This window comes from Argopecten irradians, chromosome 2, assembly GCF_041381155.1.
Source record: "Argopecten irradians isolate NY chromosome 2, Ai_NY, whole genome shotgun sequence".
NCBI lineage: Eukaryota > Metazoa > Mollusca > Bivalvia > Pectinida > Pectinidae > Argopecten > Argopecten irradians.
The window spans coordinates 34,978,957-34,995,927 of record NC_091135.1 but is presented as its reverse complement, the minus strand read 5'-3'; the positions used below and the strand labels follow the sequence as shown (position 1 = coordinate 34,995,927).

The 16,971-nt window shown below is 35.4% G+C and overlaps 2 protein-coding genes across 3 annotated transcripts in view; one reads left to right on the top strand and one right to left on the bottom strand.

The window, feature by feature from the left end:
* LOC138315282 (ankyrin repeat domain-containing protein 60-like) overlaps positions 1–7,033 on the top strand; it is a 35,153-nt gene extending 28,120 nt beyond the window's left edge. Inside the window, exon 9 of the transcript XR_011207480.1 lies at positions 6,738–7,033. The gene's annotated coding sequence lies outside the window, so the exon portion shown is untranslated. The remainder of the gene's footprint in view (positions 1–6,737) is intronic.
* Positions 1,356–16,971, bottom strand: part of LOC138315281 (protein unc-93 homolog A-like) — a 36,086-nt gene continuing 20,470 nt past the window's right edge. For both annotated transcript variants that reach the window (XM_069256169.1, XM_069256170.1), the window contains exons 3-5: positions 13,088–13,223; positions 8,651–8,782; positions 1,356–7,331 (exon numbers count right to left, since the gene is read on the bottom strand). In XM_069256169.1, coding sequence (XP_069112270.1) covers positions 7,105–7,331; positions 8,651–8,782; positions 13,088–13,223 — 495 coding nt within the window. In that variant the 3' untranslated portion in view covers positions 1,356–7,104. The remainder of the gene's footprint in view (positions 7,332–8,650; positions 8,783–13,087; positions 13,224–16,971) is intronic.

The window sequence follows — 16,971 nt, the reverse complement described above, 5'->3', positions numbered from 1 at the left end:
GATTGATCTAGATGTAATTGATTGCAGTCAACGACAAAGCTTGAAATGGTTTCCCCGGTTCGTTTGTTTCGAAATAATTTTTTATCCGCAGAGGACAAGACATATTGAAATCGTGACCTGATTTGTGTCTCGGTCTGGCATCGATTTGTTTCTCATCCGATACAGGTCATTAATGTAACATTAGCGGACACGGTACCACTTTGGCGCTATAACCAATCATCCATTCTACACCGCTAATCTAACGAGACAGGGGTTATATATATAGGAATCTCAGGACATCGTAAGGTCAGTTAATCAAAGTACATAATACTCAGACAGAATCTCGTCACGTTAGCCATTCAGGATATAATTAATTGTCTGACCAGTCACCGGACCGAGTTTCTCCGGCTTTCCCACCACCTCCACTTGGCGTTCTTCCATTGTGTAGGAGGTATATTGACATGTCTGGTATCATATGGCCAATCTGTTTCCTCAGGAGTGCTGCACCACTCATCATTCCCGTGTAACTGATATTGCACTACTCAACCAACTAGTCATTTATTTCTCAACCTTATGGCGAATTTGCTGGTATCGTCTTGTTTTAAGATGTTGGTACCATTTCCTTGATGCCAGTTCAGTAGCAGCCATATTATTATCATAACCAACAACAATACCTTATTCAACTTACATGGATTATATTTTATTTGAACATCTTTTCGATGGTTTATGTTCGGTTACACACGCAATATACCTTAGTACAAGAAATAAAATAATAATATGCAATTCATAATTTTAGATAGGTATGTGTTTTTAACAAGCACGGTGAATTGTGAATGTTTTCGGAATCCTAATTTTGAAAATAATGAGAAACAGATTAAAGCCAATTATTCCTATTTCTCTGGGTTGTTAAGATTTTTTGGAAAAGGTTATGCGCAGCATTCATGATGTTTTGAAAACCGACCATATCCGATACCTAACGACAGTAAAAATTAAGGAAAAATGGCTAGTGGCCAAAGATTACAATCTTATTCTAACCTCCGAGTTGTCGCTCTCCACTGATCCTGGCGTCTGCAAGTCTGCTGGTCTTTGTGACACTTGTTTTTAAAAACAACGAGTGTTTGACAGCAATTTTAACACTTGCTGTGCAAAATGACAGGATGTAACACTGGCTGCGATCTTTGTCGTCTGCTCGTTCTCGACCTGTCACCGCGTGTGTCACCAGAATGTGAGACAAACGGCGGTGGCTTCTGGCTTCCTATGAATGTTTGAACGAATTTCAAATAACGTTATTCAGCAGAATTTCACGTTGGATAAAGCATACGAATGAATGGTGAAGTTCGGTTGTTTGTTTGTTTGTTTGGTTTTTTGTGTGTGTTTTTTTTTGTATTTGTTGATGTTGGTTTTATTAGATATTTTGTCAACAGTTTTGATAACACATCATTACTATGGTGAAGAACGCTAGCGCTTCAGTAGGGAAATACAGCCGACAACAATCAGTGGTTGTTCGATTCCGAACTCTCTTCAGTCACATTAGTTGAGGAACCAGTTAAGAATACATCGTATTTTTGTCAGTCATGGGATACCATAAGCCCCAAGCATTAGAAGAGGAAATAACTGTATAGTTCAGCTCATTCTAAAGGTGTTCAAAACATTTTCTGGGCCAAGGTTCAACTTTTCATAAACTGGTCGTGTTTTTTCTCATCCACCTTAAAAGTTAAAAGTGTATCAATTCCATTGATAAAATCATGAACGTATATGGATTCTATTATACTTTTCTGGATTTTGTTTTACATTAAAACGTGTCCACAGGCATAATCCTTGTACTAGGCCGCATATTAAAAGACAGATTTTCAATAAAAGCAGACAAAAACGCCGTGGGTGTTTTACTGTTTTATTCATGGACAACACACATATTTGTAGACAAATATCTGGAATGAAAGACTACTAGATATACATACTGTGTAAAACATTGAGGATGAGCAGAACAGAAATAGAAAAAAAAATTGAGAAAAAAATATATTAAAATAATTCAAATTTGTGTCAGATATGTGAACATTAATCGATGAAGAATAAAAGAATAACGATAATATGTAGAAAACTAAATTGATAAAGCCAAGAAGTCGGCCACAAATATCTAGGAACAAAAGATACACATTCGGTAAAATGAAAGACAAGACATGTGCCTATGTTATACAATTTGTTTATAATTTGGCAATGTCACATGACACAGAATTAAAGTACAAAATTGGTGAATTTTATCATAAGTAAGTAAATAGTCCGATACAGGTTCAAAATTAATCCATTAGGTCTAGTTTCACAATCATTTTATAAGAAATCCATTAACTAAAAGTTTCTCATGGGAAAGCATTAGAGAAGTTAAGGAAAAATCATAAGAACCCCAAAATCTGTAATGCTGTTTTATAGAGAATTGCCAAGTTAAGAGTCCTTGTTCGTGAAACTGGTAGATAAATGGTTTTGAAAGAATAAATATACGAGTTATTATAAGGTATACTTAATGGTATTGTATGGGACGGGTTACTTTTTTGGCCTGGTTACCTCAGGATGTTCTAGGAAATCAAAGAGAAGACAATATAATACATTTTGATATAATGTATCTGAAAGCGATACTACTTTAAAAAAGAAGTTTCCTTATTCCGTTTTGTTGAAAGTCTCAGTATTTTTGGTATTCTATTTTTCACATCTTGACATAACCAGGTCGACTTTGGTTTACCATTATCACAAACGATTGAACGGTTTTTTCCTTCTGTGAACTGTCGTCACAAATTATTGATACTGATAATTATATTTAGGGGGTTATATTCCTTACAATTGAGCAAAGTAAAGTTGGACAGTTATTTGTTATTCGTTATTTGAATAACGAATAACTGTCTTACTTTACTTCTGGCCGTACAATTGCTAAATCTTACCCTTGCATTACCAGAGTTCACTTAATTACAATAAGACATCGTACTATTCAGTCCTCCGGTATTGTGCTTTGTCCTCTATTTCAAGATATTATTTTTAAATAGAGCATTCAGAGTTTGCCCTGAACGATTATAAACTAAATATGCATGGATGTAATAACAAAAGAATGGGAACTAGAAATCTACCCAAGGCTAAAAATGTAGAGATGGGGAAAATTATTCAATGTAACTATCGTATCAAATGTATTGATAACACATTTGAAACTGATATGGTGTCAATCAGAGAACACAAACCATACATGTAATGTATAATATTAATGCTACTATATGACAGTTAGGTTTAAGCTCCCTATACCAAGAATTTTATAGTGACTGCAGTTCAATTCCATTTACAAAATTATATGCAAATCATCTGATAGTTTTACCCTACGCCATCTTCCATCGATCAGAAACATGAAATACGGCAACATTAATATTCATATTGCCAACAAAACGTCCTATTGATGTTTAAGTTTATAGTCCCATAACATAAAAATCGATTTTTAAGAATTTATTTTTGTTACGTGATATGCAGATTGATAAGGCGACATGAATCATATTCCTTGTAGAACGCACCCTTCCAATTTAAATTCAGTCTCCTTTTAATATTTTTCGCAGCCAATCTTCGTAGCCTTTATTGTTTGTATCAATTCCTCTTTTCGTTTGTTCTGGTGAGTTTGTACAGATATTGATTGTTATTATTGAATCCGGATATGCCTGTGCCGTGGCATTTGAATAACAATTTGTTTTGTTAATTTCTTCAATCGATCAATATTGTTAAAACTGTTATTATTCAATTTCTTATCAATTTCATAAAAAAACGAACTAATTAAACTTCTTTCGAATGGCAAAATATTCCTTTATGTCTAAAACTCATGTTACATAATGCAATATATGTAACAGAAAAGACAATAGAAGTTGGCTTATTACATGAAGTCACGCAAATGATTTTAATATATTTTGTCACGATTTAGCTTTCAAAGTACTTCTGTGCGTGTAGACTTTAATATAACACTTATATACAGCAGAATGTCATACTTCCTGACTTCAAGAACATAATTTTAATGTCTGCTCATGCTTTGTATATGTGCCAAATTCTGCAAATTCACATCTAGAAAATCAATACACATGTTCAATTTCCTTCTTTCATGTGATATTTAATATCCGGACAGAGGGTAATATTAGGGATTGGTTCTGTGTCTAAAACACAAAATATTCTAAAACAGGAGTGAACTTCTATTTACACACAAACAAAAAAGAGAGATTCGCTGGAATTTTCTGAAGTGGAGATTTCAATCAAATTTGCTGACAGTGAAAATAGTAATTAAAGAGTGAAGCTTTACATTGAATTGCGCATCCTGCATTGGTTGCTATGTACATTTCACTGCAAACAAATGTCCCGCATTAATTTCATTACATTCTCCAATTAAAAAAGTAACTTTATTGATCAAATAATGAGCCTCACCGATTCATTTTGATGCTATATTTTTTACTGTGTAAAGTATAAATGTTGACCACGTGTTCATCCTTTCCAATGTTCTGCACTTAATCTGTGGGCGCCAGGGATTGCATTTGTCCCCGGAATTCTATTACAGACCTTTAGCCACCTTTCACATTTAGGTCACCCGTTCAACTCTCTCATGGAATAACTGTCAAGCAATGGCCGTTTATCTGTGTGTTTTAAACAAATTTAAACCATCTCAAAGCTTATCTGCCGAATAACTTAATAAATTTCATTAAATTTTATTTCAAAACATATTGATATAAAACAAAGCGTCCGAGTCGATGACGTGGCTCGTATTTCACCATGGCTACTAAACTCCATTTGTAGTACTTAGAACTGAATGAATACCGATGTTTATAAGTTGTCGATTATTTATTTTCACTATTGAATCTATGGTTTTCCATAACAACAAATCTCTGAACATAATTTTGATTTTTTGTAATTTTAGAAATTGAAACATGAAACATAAAACAATGAAAGTACAAAATGAATTAATCCAATGACATCATGCCGGATAAGCATACGCTACAAGCTTTGAAGAATCTTGTAACGTAAACTAATTTTGGGACGATTTCTATTCCACATTCTTTTTATTTCATTTATTTCCCTTTTTACTAATTTCCTAATCCAAGTATCACTTTAACAACATGAAGGCGTTGATAAAAACCCAGCTAATAATTGTCGTGATCACCAAGTCTTCATCTATACGTTAACAGTAGTGCAGTATTCATTACACAAAACACCACAACTGCACATTAACGTCAATCGATTGTTGGTGTGGAGTGGGTAGGCGTCTTGGTTACCCAGATAGCGTCTTACTGCAGTGTGACACCTCGCGGCCTCATCACTTCGATCACATAATGTCGAGGGAAATTAGCTATTTTACATCACTACATCATATTGTGCCCTGTAGGGAAAAACGGTCATACCCCATAAAGTTAGTCGACCGGTACCATTGTACCATATAGGAGGAAACACCGGTCATACTCTCATAAAGGAAGTCGACCCGGCACCATAGGACATTGTAAATCTAATAATAAATATAATCAAATAGGACAGTTCGTGTTTCTAACTCTCATGTGTACAGTAGGGTAATATTAATGTAATAAATAGAATGAGATGCAACCACTAAGTGTTTGTGTGTCTTCAATATCATTTTCAACAAAAGTGATCATTGTTGGTAAAGATGTCAGAATAGATAAATTATTGAATGTTTATATATCAATATAAAAAAAAAAAAATTTGAAAATGTAGAAAAATGCGGAATGAAAGAATGGAAGATAGCTAATACCTTAAACGTACTGGCACAATCGAATTTAACGGAAACTTAATTTCGAAAATGTTCAAATTCGTAATATTTTTACAAGGATATAAATTAATACATATAGCGTACTGTATTTAGCACAAAATGGCGAGAATGCCGCTAAAACATGATCTCCGCTATACATGAACGTTTACAGTGTAAGTTATCTATAATGTATTATTCCGTGTCAAGGGAACAAAATCATCTGTCTCCAAAGTTTATGATAAACACTACAAAAATTAGATACAGGGTTAATTATCGCTCAACAAAATTTTAGTGAGATCATAAAGATTATTAGTTAAGTAACAAAAATGACGCGAATGTCAAATACAATTGAATGAATAAATAAATGTTAGTCATGTACCACTGTACCTTTAATTGTTGGGAAATGGTATATTTAGTTTACATATGAAAAGCAATTTTACTACAAGTATCTACAGAAGACACGGCAAAACTTAAAACTTTCAACACATTAAAATGAGAAAATAAGGTTTGGTATTTATAGATTTATATATTTATAAATAACAGCTATTTTCATCTATTATACTCCAATAAAAACATTTTCTTTATCACACCTTTTGGAGTTCTTTTAAAACAAATAAAAATCATATTGTAACAAAAAAGTGTCTGAGGTCATCCTAATACATGATGGTGATTTTACATACACATATATACAACGGTTTATTATCTATACAATGGACGACATTGGATTCGTCCACATAATCCAATGGTGCTTATTTTCGACTGCGACTAGTTTCACAGAAAGCAGAATTGTGTATCGTCTTCTCAGACTTCACAAGGTGCTTATCAGACACCATCATTGGCTATGTTGTAACGTAGCTCTATGCTGATAGTGGGATATCTGATATTAGTGATATTTCTTCAAAAGTCTAGGTTGTGACCAGTACATGTTTTGGACACCAATACATGTTTATGGATGCGAATGCAGTATACAATAAGTAATAAGTGTCTTTTCTATCTCTTGCAGGTTCGCGATGACTCTTTCATGGACTAAATCACAATAAACTCGGTTAACAATTTAGGTCATGATATTCGTTCACGATTCACGGCTGTCTTGGGAAAATGAAATGGGTTCTTTTTGAAACATTCATCACGTCGTAGCAAATCAATAACAGGGCTGTGTTGCTAAGGACCCAAGAGGTATGCTTACTATTACACATAAATCACTCGTTAATCATATTCTGAATAATCGAGATCTTCGAATACAGCTGAAACGGTGTAGCCTTGCTTTCCAACCTGTTTCCAATTTGCTTTCCAAGTATATCTGTTTAGAGCAAAACTTGCTAGGAACAACGGCAATCATCGATGCAGTTGTCTTACATATGTGTATCTCCTCAGACGTTGAAAGGTCTTGGTTCCATAGGGGTCATTGGGTTGTTGCTGATTTCTAGGATCATATAACCGAGGACACCCATGATAAGAATCCCACAGACTAGACAGAGTTTGTAGAGTAAGGAGAGCCAAATCGACGCCAGGAACACCAGTGTCAGTCCAAAGCCTTGGCAGATCCGAAACCCAATGATGGCAGGTTCTTTTCTCGTCACGTTGGAAACCAGAATGTCTGGAAAATTGGTACGATAGTAAGTTACATTTGGTGTTAAATCAAATCATGATAAATACTGGATAGCTATTGAAATTCTAATCTTCTGTTTCAGATAGTAAGTTTTAAAAAAAATTGACAGTATCCTATCATAAAATATCCGCAATATCAACGATGTGGTAAAATAAATTCCAACTATGACAGTGTATGGATATGAAACAAAACTCACCCGAAGATCCACACAAACTAGCTGTTGGTCTGTGCAGCTGAAATATCCTTACCCAAGAATGGCCACCTACCATACAGATATTTTTTGTGCATTCAACACAGTGGGTGATATTTGACTCTAGCTGTAAGAACAGCATACTGAGGCTATCATGGGCGTAGTTATAATTCAATGCAATACTTTTGGCGTAAACATCGGGAAAATGATACTATCGCTAAAATAACGGTCAAGCAATAAAGCACAAGTCGGGTTTTTGTTCGCTTTATTGATTTTTGGGTCTAAAATAGAACAATGTTATCGATATAGGTAAGATAATACTGCGTCGTCCGTCCTGTTGCTCGGATAAATCATCATCCTTTTAAATTCCCATTTCAATTACTATCGTTATCTGGACCCCCGGGGTTGCCCATCATCACTGATTAATTGCAATGGCGGTTTCGTCATGCAGAACACTCCGCACTATATTTTACCATCTCAGCGGAATTCTAGGAGGCAATGGTTTGAAACAGGTACTATCGTGTTGACAAGATAAGCCAGATTGTATGAACTTGTCTATACACAATGGTTGTGTTAATCCGGACTTGGATACACCACAATCGATATATTGATTATGTTAATCCAACAGGTAACTGCCATACACAATATGTAAATATATGTTCGTGGTGAATACCATTCTACCAGTGTTAACACCTTACGTAAATTATGTACCGAAAACGAGATTCATTATAATTAATAAACATTCATTACAATACTGTTGAAATTTTTTATAGCAAAATTATGTAACTTGAAAGGTTAATAAGTATTTTTTGGACACAAAAGACTAATAAACTCATTCACTCCTATAATTTTATGTTGAACTGGTCAAGTCTTTGATTTGGTTGATTTGGAAGATCCTAAATGCATTTGCAGGGATGACTGAATCAACCTGCTGTTGATTGACTGTTATGTCCCTTGATATTGAGTAATTGTGCCTTATAATATAAAGATTTTGCGCCTTTCAAATCAAATTATCCTGTCTTAAATATAGCTTATATATCTCAGATATTCCCTTTTTTCTAGCAATTGCTTTAAGCAGATTACATATTTAAGTAAATTAACCAATGTGTGCACTTACTTTGAACCTGAGACTGCCAGACAGCGTCCACAGCTCCCCACAGGGCCATGTAGCCAAGGACAGTGTAGACACAATCATCAACAGGCTCCCAGACATACAGAAGGATGATCAGTCCAAGCGAGATCAGAAAACCTGCAACAGAAAGTGAGATCAATTAGCTACAGCGAAAATGAAGACATTGAAGTATGAAAAGTCGAAATAAGAAAACCCGCAACAGAAAGTAAAAGCAATTAAAGTATGAACCGGTGAGATCAGGAAATTTGCAATGGCAATTGAAGGCAATTAATGTATGAACCGGCGAGATTAGGAAATCACCAACAGAAATTACTAAAGGCAATTAAAGTATGAACATGTGAGATAAGAAAACCTGCAAAGGAAAATAAAACAATCAATGGACAGATGAAATCAGCTGAACTGAACTGGCGATATGATAAAATATGCAAGTGTGAACTGATCAGAAATCCTGTATAAGGGAAAGTTAAAGCAATTAAGATAGGAACACCTGCATGAGAAGAAATAAAGATTTCCAAGCTGTTTATCAAACAGATCATCAAAATATAAGCTGGCAGTAAAGTCAAATCAACAGTCTTGGAAACGAATAACGTGTTGATCAGGCCTGGCAGTGAAAAAGGACAATCTTCGAAAAAAAAACCCACAAGAAACATTTATTATGATAAAAATTTATAATACGCTATGCTTGTTCATTCGAAGGACCATCATATGGAATAGCTTACTGGGCCTATTATCATTATTGATTTTATTATGTTGTTGTTTTTTGTTGTTGTTGTTTTGTGTGTGGGGGGGGGGGAGGGGGGAGGGGGTGGAGAGGGGCATTTGTTGAAGTCACAACAGAAAGATAAAAAGAAACGACCTAACAAAGAAAGACTGATTTAACATATGAATCAGTAAAATAAGGATCTCCTACAACTGAATAGGAAAGAATTGATTTCAAAATAAAAACATGCGTCATTCGAAGTAGTAGGTAGATGACAAGTAATCTTCAGCGGTATGTAGAAACCTACATATGTTATGTGGGAGCAAGATATTCTCTATTCATTCCATTTGCTGCAATGTTCCGAAAACAAACTCACATGAAATAAATGCAATAGACCATCAAAATGACATTTTGATTATACTAAGGCAGATTAGTACATATTTCAGTAAAACTAAAAAAAATACTAGCATTCCCTAGCGACATTTATAATTCTGTTTGGTTGTCAATGGTTCTGGTAAATCTATCGGGAAATAACTTATATAATGGCCATTCCACCATTTGTACTCAGTAATCGCCTTCAGTGTCATTTAGGGTTAGAATGAGACGTGCACATGGTGGCTGATATATTTGGTGGTAATCATGGATGACAGTGAATGTCTACGCCCTGGAAATGTCAAAGAGTCTCCATAGAATGATTATTTAGCGCATTGAGAACTTGGGTCTATGTTCGTTACATTGTATCACGTCACGTAACGGGCGGCCTTGTAGGTTTAGTTCTTTACAAAATATTTTGACCAAGAAATCCCGGGATATAAAGTGGTTTTTTTAGTATTAATTCCATCACCTATCTGACCCCATTTTTATGAAAGTTCCTTAGATTTACGGAATTCCTTAACTTAAAGTATTCCCTAGAAGAAGCATTACAAAAGTTAAGGATAAAATCGTAAGTAAAGGAGCTTTCCTTAACTTCTGTTATGTTTCTCTATGTAGAATTATAAGTTAAGGAATTTCCTAAAGTTAAGGAACGTTCATGAAACTGGGCCCTAGTTCCCCGTCAAATGAATCATGTTTGCAATAGACACAAGAAAGCATTTTTAATAAAAATGTTACAGTAGAAGAGAAACAACATTTCAAAGATTTCCGATCAATTGATAATTATATTCTATAAATACTTTTAAAAGAAACGTTAACAAATGGGTATATTCTGAACTGGAAATCGAATTAATTCAGACGTGAAGATGTTGCATGAACGGTATTTATAGTTTCTGAAACGACAACCGTGCATGTACATGTACATCACCTTTTGTTCTAAATGCTATTGTATTTTTTCATGGAAATACTTGTTATGTTGCTTACTTACGGCGGCGTATTAGGGCCACTACAAACTTTTATTTATCTTGTACGTACAAGTTAGTATCTTGTACGTACAAGTTAGTATCTTGTACGTACAAGTTAGTATCTTGTACGTACAAGTTAGTATCTTGTACGTACAACTTAGTATCTTGTACGTACAACTTAGTATCTTGTACGTGAGTTACTGATTGCAAAGACAACAAGATACTAACTTGTACGTACAAGATACTATCTTGTACGTACAAGATACTAAGTTGTACGTACAAGATACTATCTTGTACGTACAAGATACTAACTTGTACGTACAAGATACTAACTTGTACGTACAAGATACTATCTTGTACGTACAAGATACTAACTTGTACGTACAAGATAATAACTTGTACGTACAAGATAAATAAAATTTTGTAGTGGCCCTAATACGCCGCCGTACTTACTGACCGAGCACTAACAAAATAAATAAAATCTTATATTTTATATATCTGTGCGTTTTTAAAACAACATATTGATCAGCTGAATATCGACCTAAAAGCCATGAACTCAAAAGACATCCAATCAATCCGCCATACAAAAATTCTTTTGAATATAATTTGGATAGCGTTTTTCGCTCATTGCGTAATTTCTATTTATTATTCGGATGCCAGAATGAATCTGGATGATGTTATACGAAGGAACACAGCTTTCCACTTAGTTTAATAGGGCATTATTGATAGATCGCCTTTGGTTCCGGACGGTCGGTGAAAACGTAATTATTAACGCGTGGAACATTTTCATTGCTTTACTATTGGTCGTCAGCAAAAAGGGAGTGGGACGACTGGTTCGCCCGTTGTCAGTATAATGTGACCGGATGGGGTGTGTTGCTTGGTGTCCTCGGCGGCATGCTTCAGTGATATAGCACTATGAAAAGGGCAAAAGTTCCACTATACAAGAAGACACAACATGAATATACCGCAGTCTCCCGAAACACGCACCTCGCACAACATACACGCAACACACCGCATACATGGGAGGCCGTCCTTACATGACCATAGCGGTGAAAACGTAATTATTAACGCGTGGAACATTTTTATTGCTTTACTATTGGTCGTAAATTGATTTATCTGTAATTTTACCAGAAATAAAATCATACAGGTCTTGTGGCTGTGACTAATAATCACCCTTAATGACAACTTTTCCCTTAAGTCAAAGAAAGTGTTACCTGTTAATGTTAGAATGGGTAATATGTGGATCAGAAACATGAACATTCCCTGCAACATTTTTGCAATTTTCTCTCGCTGAAGATTTGATAGAGCTTAATCGTTGGTGGTGTTAAAACTTCTGCACTTTAAGGCACACAATTAACGCGTAAGATAGATTTTAACAAGAGATCATTTTTCCTTAATATGTCCAACACAAATTAGGTTACTGTTATCTCAGAAGTCAACAACCTGCAATCTTTAGACGGGATTAAAATCGCCAATATGTGTAGGAAGTTGTGAAATAAGCGAAGGTGCAAGAATTTTTTTTCCAACGATATGTATAAAATATATATTGTAGCTCTAATTTCACTAAATATATTTCCGCATAGTTAAAAGCTAAAAATATCTTAGCATGCAAATCACCATAGCAATTTAATATGTAAAAGAATACAAACTGCAAATGATTAATGAGTTGATACGTATAAGCTCTTACAAGCAAACAAACTTTGGCAATTGTCAACATTGTACAGTTTCGTCAATATTCCTCAGCTTTAAGGAAATACTTAATTATTATTTCTCCATAGGAAAGAATTACAGAAATTAAAGGAAAATATCTAAAGTTAAGAAACTTTCCTTTACTTCTGCAATGCTCTCTTTGAGAGAATTTTAAGTTCATAAATTCCGTAAGGTGAAGGAATTTTGATAAAACTGGACTCGGTTTGAAACACAACGGAATATATTTGAATAAATGGACAATCATTTTAATGAAATTGACTAAAACACTGCATAACTCTTATCGACATATTTACCACACTATATATTGTTAAAGTGAATAGTCGGGCAAAGAAAACCAGTCTAAATGCGTTCATTGGCCTTCCAAAAGTTCTCACATATTAATACGACGGCCAAGTTCTGCTTACTTTCCCAGTTCTGATCATTAAAGTAAAGGAAAGTTGAAAGCATTGAAAGCGAGGCTGCGTGTAAATGTAACCACGGACATAGTCAGCCGGGAGGACGTTTAAGGATTCCTATACTTTAAATTAATTTCTTCGTACGCAGACAGATTTTGGCGAGAGATTTTATTTTTCTATTTCATAAGAAATTATACTGGATACATTCACACCATTTTTACCGACTTTAGCCATCCTTGCCCGACTCTTCACTTTAATAAGACACAGATGAGGTAGTTACCTTGGAGGACGAAGATGATAGGTTTGACTCGCTTCTGAAACCTCTCCAACACCAGTAGGGTAGCCAGTTGACATGTGCCGTAACACATCATGAAGTACCCTACCATTGACAATCCTAATCCATTCGTACCGTACACCTGGACAAACACAACACGTAATAATAGGTTATTAATACTTTGTATTTTGATATAAGTATCTACAGAAATTGTAAGTATAGAGTTTCTATTTGCTAACCTGATTATTCAGATCCCGATTGCTCGAAACAAAAAGCCTCGACTTAAGGCAAAAATAGTTTTTCCTAATGTAACTTATGTGAATTATATTTGACTGAAGTCCGTTTTTAACTTAACATTATCTTGGAATTAGGAACAAATATTTACACAAATCACAAAACTATCTGTCCTAACGCGATGCTTTCTGTTTCGAGCTACCGGGGCCTAATTCGTCAGATTGCTCGAAACAAAAAGCATCGACTTAAGGCAAAAATAGTTTTTCCTAATGTAACTTATGTAAATTATATTTGACTGAAGTCCGTTTTTAACTTAACAATATCTCGGAATTAGGAATAAATATTTACACAAATAACAAAACTATCTGTCCTAACGCGATGCTTTCTGTTTCGAGCTACCGGGGCCTAATTCGTCAGATGAGAAACAAGAGTGAAAACCATTAATATTATAAATCACTTTTTTCCATATGTACAATATTTCTTGTTTTCATGATTTTTATCATAATTACGAATACATTAGTTTTCAATCAAGGACTCGATTGACAATCGTGCGTTTATATTCGCGTTCAAGATATTTCGCGCATTTACGCGAAAATTTGCATCTCGCCAAAAGAAAGTGGATTACAGTATGGTAATATTCAGTAATGTATAGGTTCTAAACCTGTAACCAATCCATCATATCTATTTCTTAACGTAATTATTATATCACATTCAAGTTTAAAAGCGTATCCTCATTATTCATCATAACCCTTATACAACTTTTAAATATTTACTCTTTCTTGTTTTACTTTGGTAACATTGGATGACTTTATACTTTTGATAGCAATAACAAATGTCTGAAACAAATTATTCATGCTGATATGTTGAATTATTCGGCAAACCAAAAATAGATGATATTCATATATCTATAGTACTGCTCCCTGACATATATCATTAGTAATAATTATTTTCTTGGCAGGCATAAAGTTCATGATATGCACTTTTCTTGCAAACCTTGAGAGCTACACAGCACAATAATATACATATCGTTATTGATTCTGACGGCAGATTATCTTTACATTTGTACCTATATCTACATCATTGTGTAAGATCTACAACGTAACTGTTGATTGTGCATGAAAAAACGGGGAAAATATTTCTAATTAAAACAACACGTACGGAAAAGTTTTTTTATTGTTTTTAATCTAATATATTTTCATTTTTCCTCAATTTCAACACTTCGTACTCATGGAAATAAAATCCAACAAAAAGTCACCAAGTTTCGTGAACAAAAGGGTGAGGATTTGATCCTTTATATTATTTTTTTGTCCACTGAAAAGTTTGAAATCACTTTGACCAAAGGTTCATTTTATGACAAGGCATAGCTAACAAAGCTCATTATATTTGGAAACAAATACAAAACATATCTAGCTTAGACACCACAGGTCCCAAACTGCCATTCCTCTTTGAACTTAATCTATAATATTCTTTTTCGTGTGAAAAACTGTTTTATCAATAACCTGGATTCCTTGTAGATTTTCCTTAAACTAGTCTATTTTAAAGAAAGATCATTCATTTGATCATTGATGGAAAACTGTCTCTGGGGAACATTCAACCAGTACACATTCCTATGAGGAGGATGAGACAGGGAACATTGAACCAGTACATTCCTATGAGGAGGATGAGACAAGGAACATTGAACCAGTACATTCCTATGAGGAGGATGAGACAGGGAACATTGAACCAGTACATTTCTATGTGGAGGATGAGACAAGGAACATTGAACCAGTACATTTCTATGTGGAGAATGAGACAAGGAACATTGAACCAGTACATTTCTATGTGGAGGATGAGACAGGGAACATTGAACCAGTACATTTGTATGGGGAGGATGAGACAGGGAACATTGAACCAGTACATTTGTATGTGGAGGATGAGACAGAGAACATTGAACCAGTACATTTGTATGTGGAGGATGAGACAAGGAACATTGAACCAGTACATTTCTATGTGGAGGATGAGACAAGGAACATTGAACCAGTACATTTCTATGTGGAGGATGAGACAGGGAACATTGAACCAGTACATTTCTATGGGGAGAATGAGACAGGGAACATTGAACCAGTACATTTGTATGAGGAGGATGAGACAGGGAACACTGAAACAGTACATTTGTATGAGGAGGATGAGACAGGGAACATTGAACCAGTACATTTGTATGAGGAGGATGAGACAGGGAACACTGAAACAGTACATTTGTATGAGGAGGATGAGACAGGGAACACTGAAACAGTACATTTGTATGGGGAGGATGAGACAGGGAACATTGAACCAGTACATTTGTATGCGAGGATGAGACAAGGAACATTGAACCGGTACATTTCTATGTGGCGGATGAGACAGGGAACATTGAACCAGTACATTTCTATGTGGAGGATGAGACAGGGAACATTGAACCAGTACATTTTTATGTGGAGGATGAGACAAGGAACATTGAACCAGTACATTTCTATGTGGAGAATGAGACAAGGAACATTGAACCAGTACATTTGTATGAGGAGGATGAGACAGGGAACACTGAAACAGTACATTTGTATGAGGAGGATGAGACAGGGAACATTGAACCAGTACATTTGTATGAGGAGGATGAGACAGGGAACACTGAAACAGTACATTTGTATGAGGAGGATGAGACAGGGAACATTGAACCAGTACATTTGTATGGGGAGGATGAGACAGGGAACACTGAAACAGTACATTTGTATGAGGAGGATGAGACAGGGAACATTGAACCAGTACATTTGTATGAGAAGGATGAGACAGGGAACACTGAAACAGTACATTTGTATGAGGAGGATGAGACAGGGAACACTGAAACAGTACATTTGTATGCGGGGGATGAGACAAGGAACACTGAAACAGTACATTTGTATGAGGAGGATGAGACAGGGAACATTGAACCAGTACATTTGTATGGGGAGGATGAGACAGGGAACACTGAAACAGTACATTTGTATGAGGAGGATGAGACAGGGAACATTGAAACAGTACATTTGTATGGGGAGGATGAGACAGGGAACACTGAAACAGTACATTTGTATGAGGAGGATGAGACAGGGAACATTGAACCAGTACATTTGTATGCGGGGGATGAGACAAGGAACATTGAACCAGTACATTTCTATGGGGAGGATGAGACAGGGAACATTGAACCAGTACATTTGTATGCGGAGGATGAGACAAGGAAAATTGAACCGGTACATTTCTATGTGGAGGATGAGACAGGGAACATTGAACCAGTACATTTCTATGGGGAGGATGAGACAGGGAACATTGAACCAGTACATTTCTATGTGGAGGATGAGACAGGGAACATTGAACCAGTACATTTTTATGTAGAGGATGAGACAAGGAACATTGAACCAGTACATTTCTATGGGGGAGGATGAGACAGGGAACATTGAACCAGTACATTTCTATGGGGAGGATGAGACAGGGAACATTGAACCAGTACATTTCTATGAGGAGGATGAGACAGCTCCCTAATACTAATGTCTGTCGGGACAGTAAAGCCGAATGTTGGCAGAAACAAATGATCCTTCTTAAACATAAAAAAACACATTAATGTAATCGCTCTTCACCATGAAATAAAGATTATCGGTGTAATCCCTGTTAAT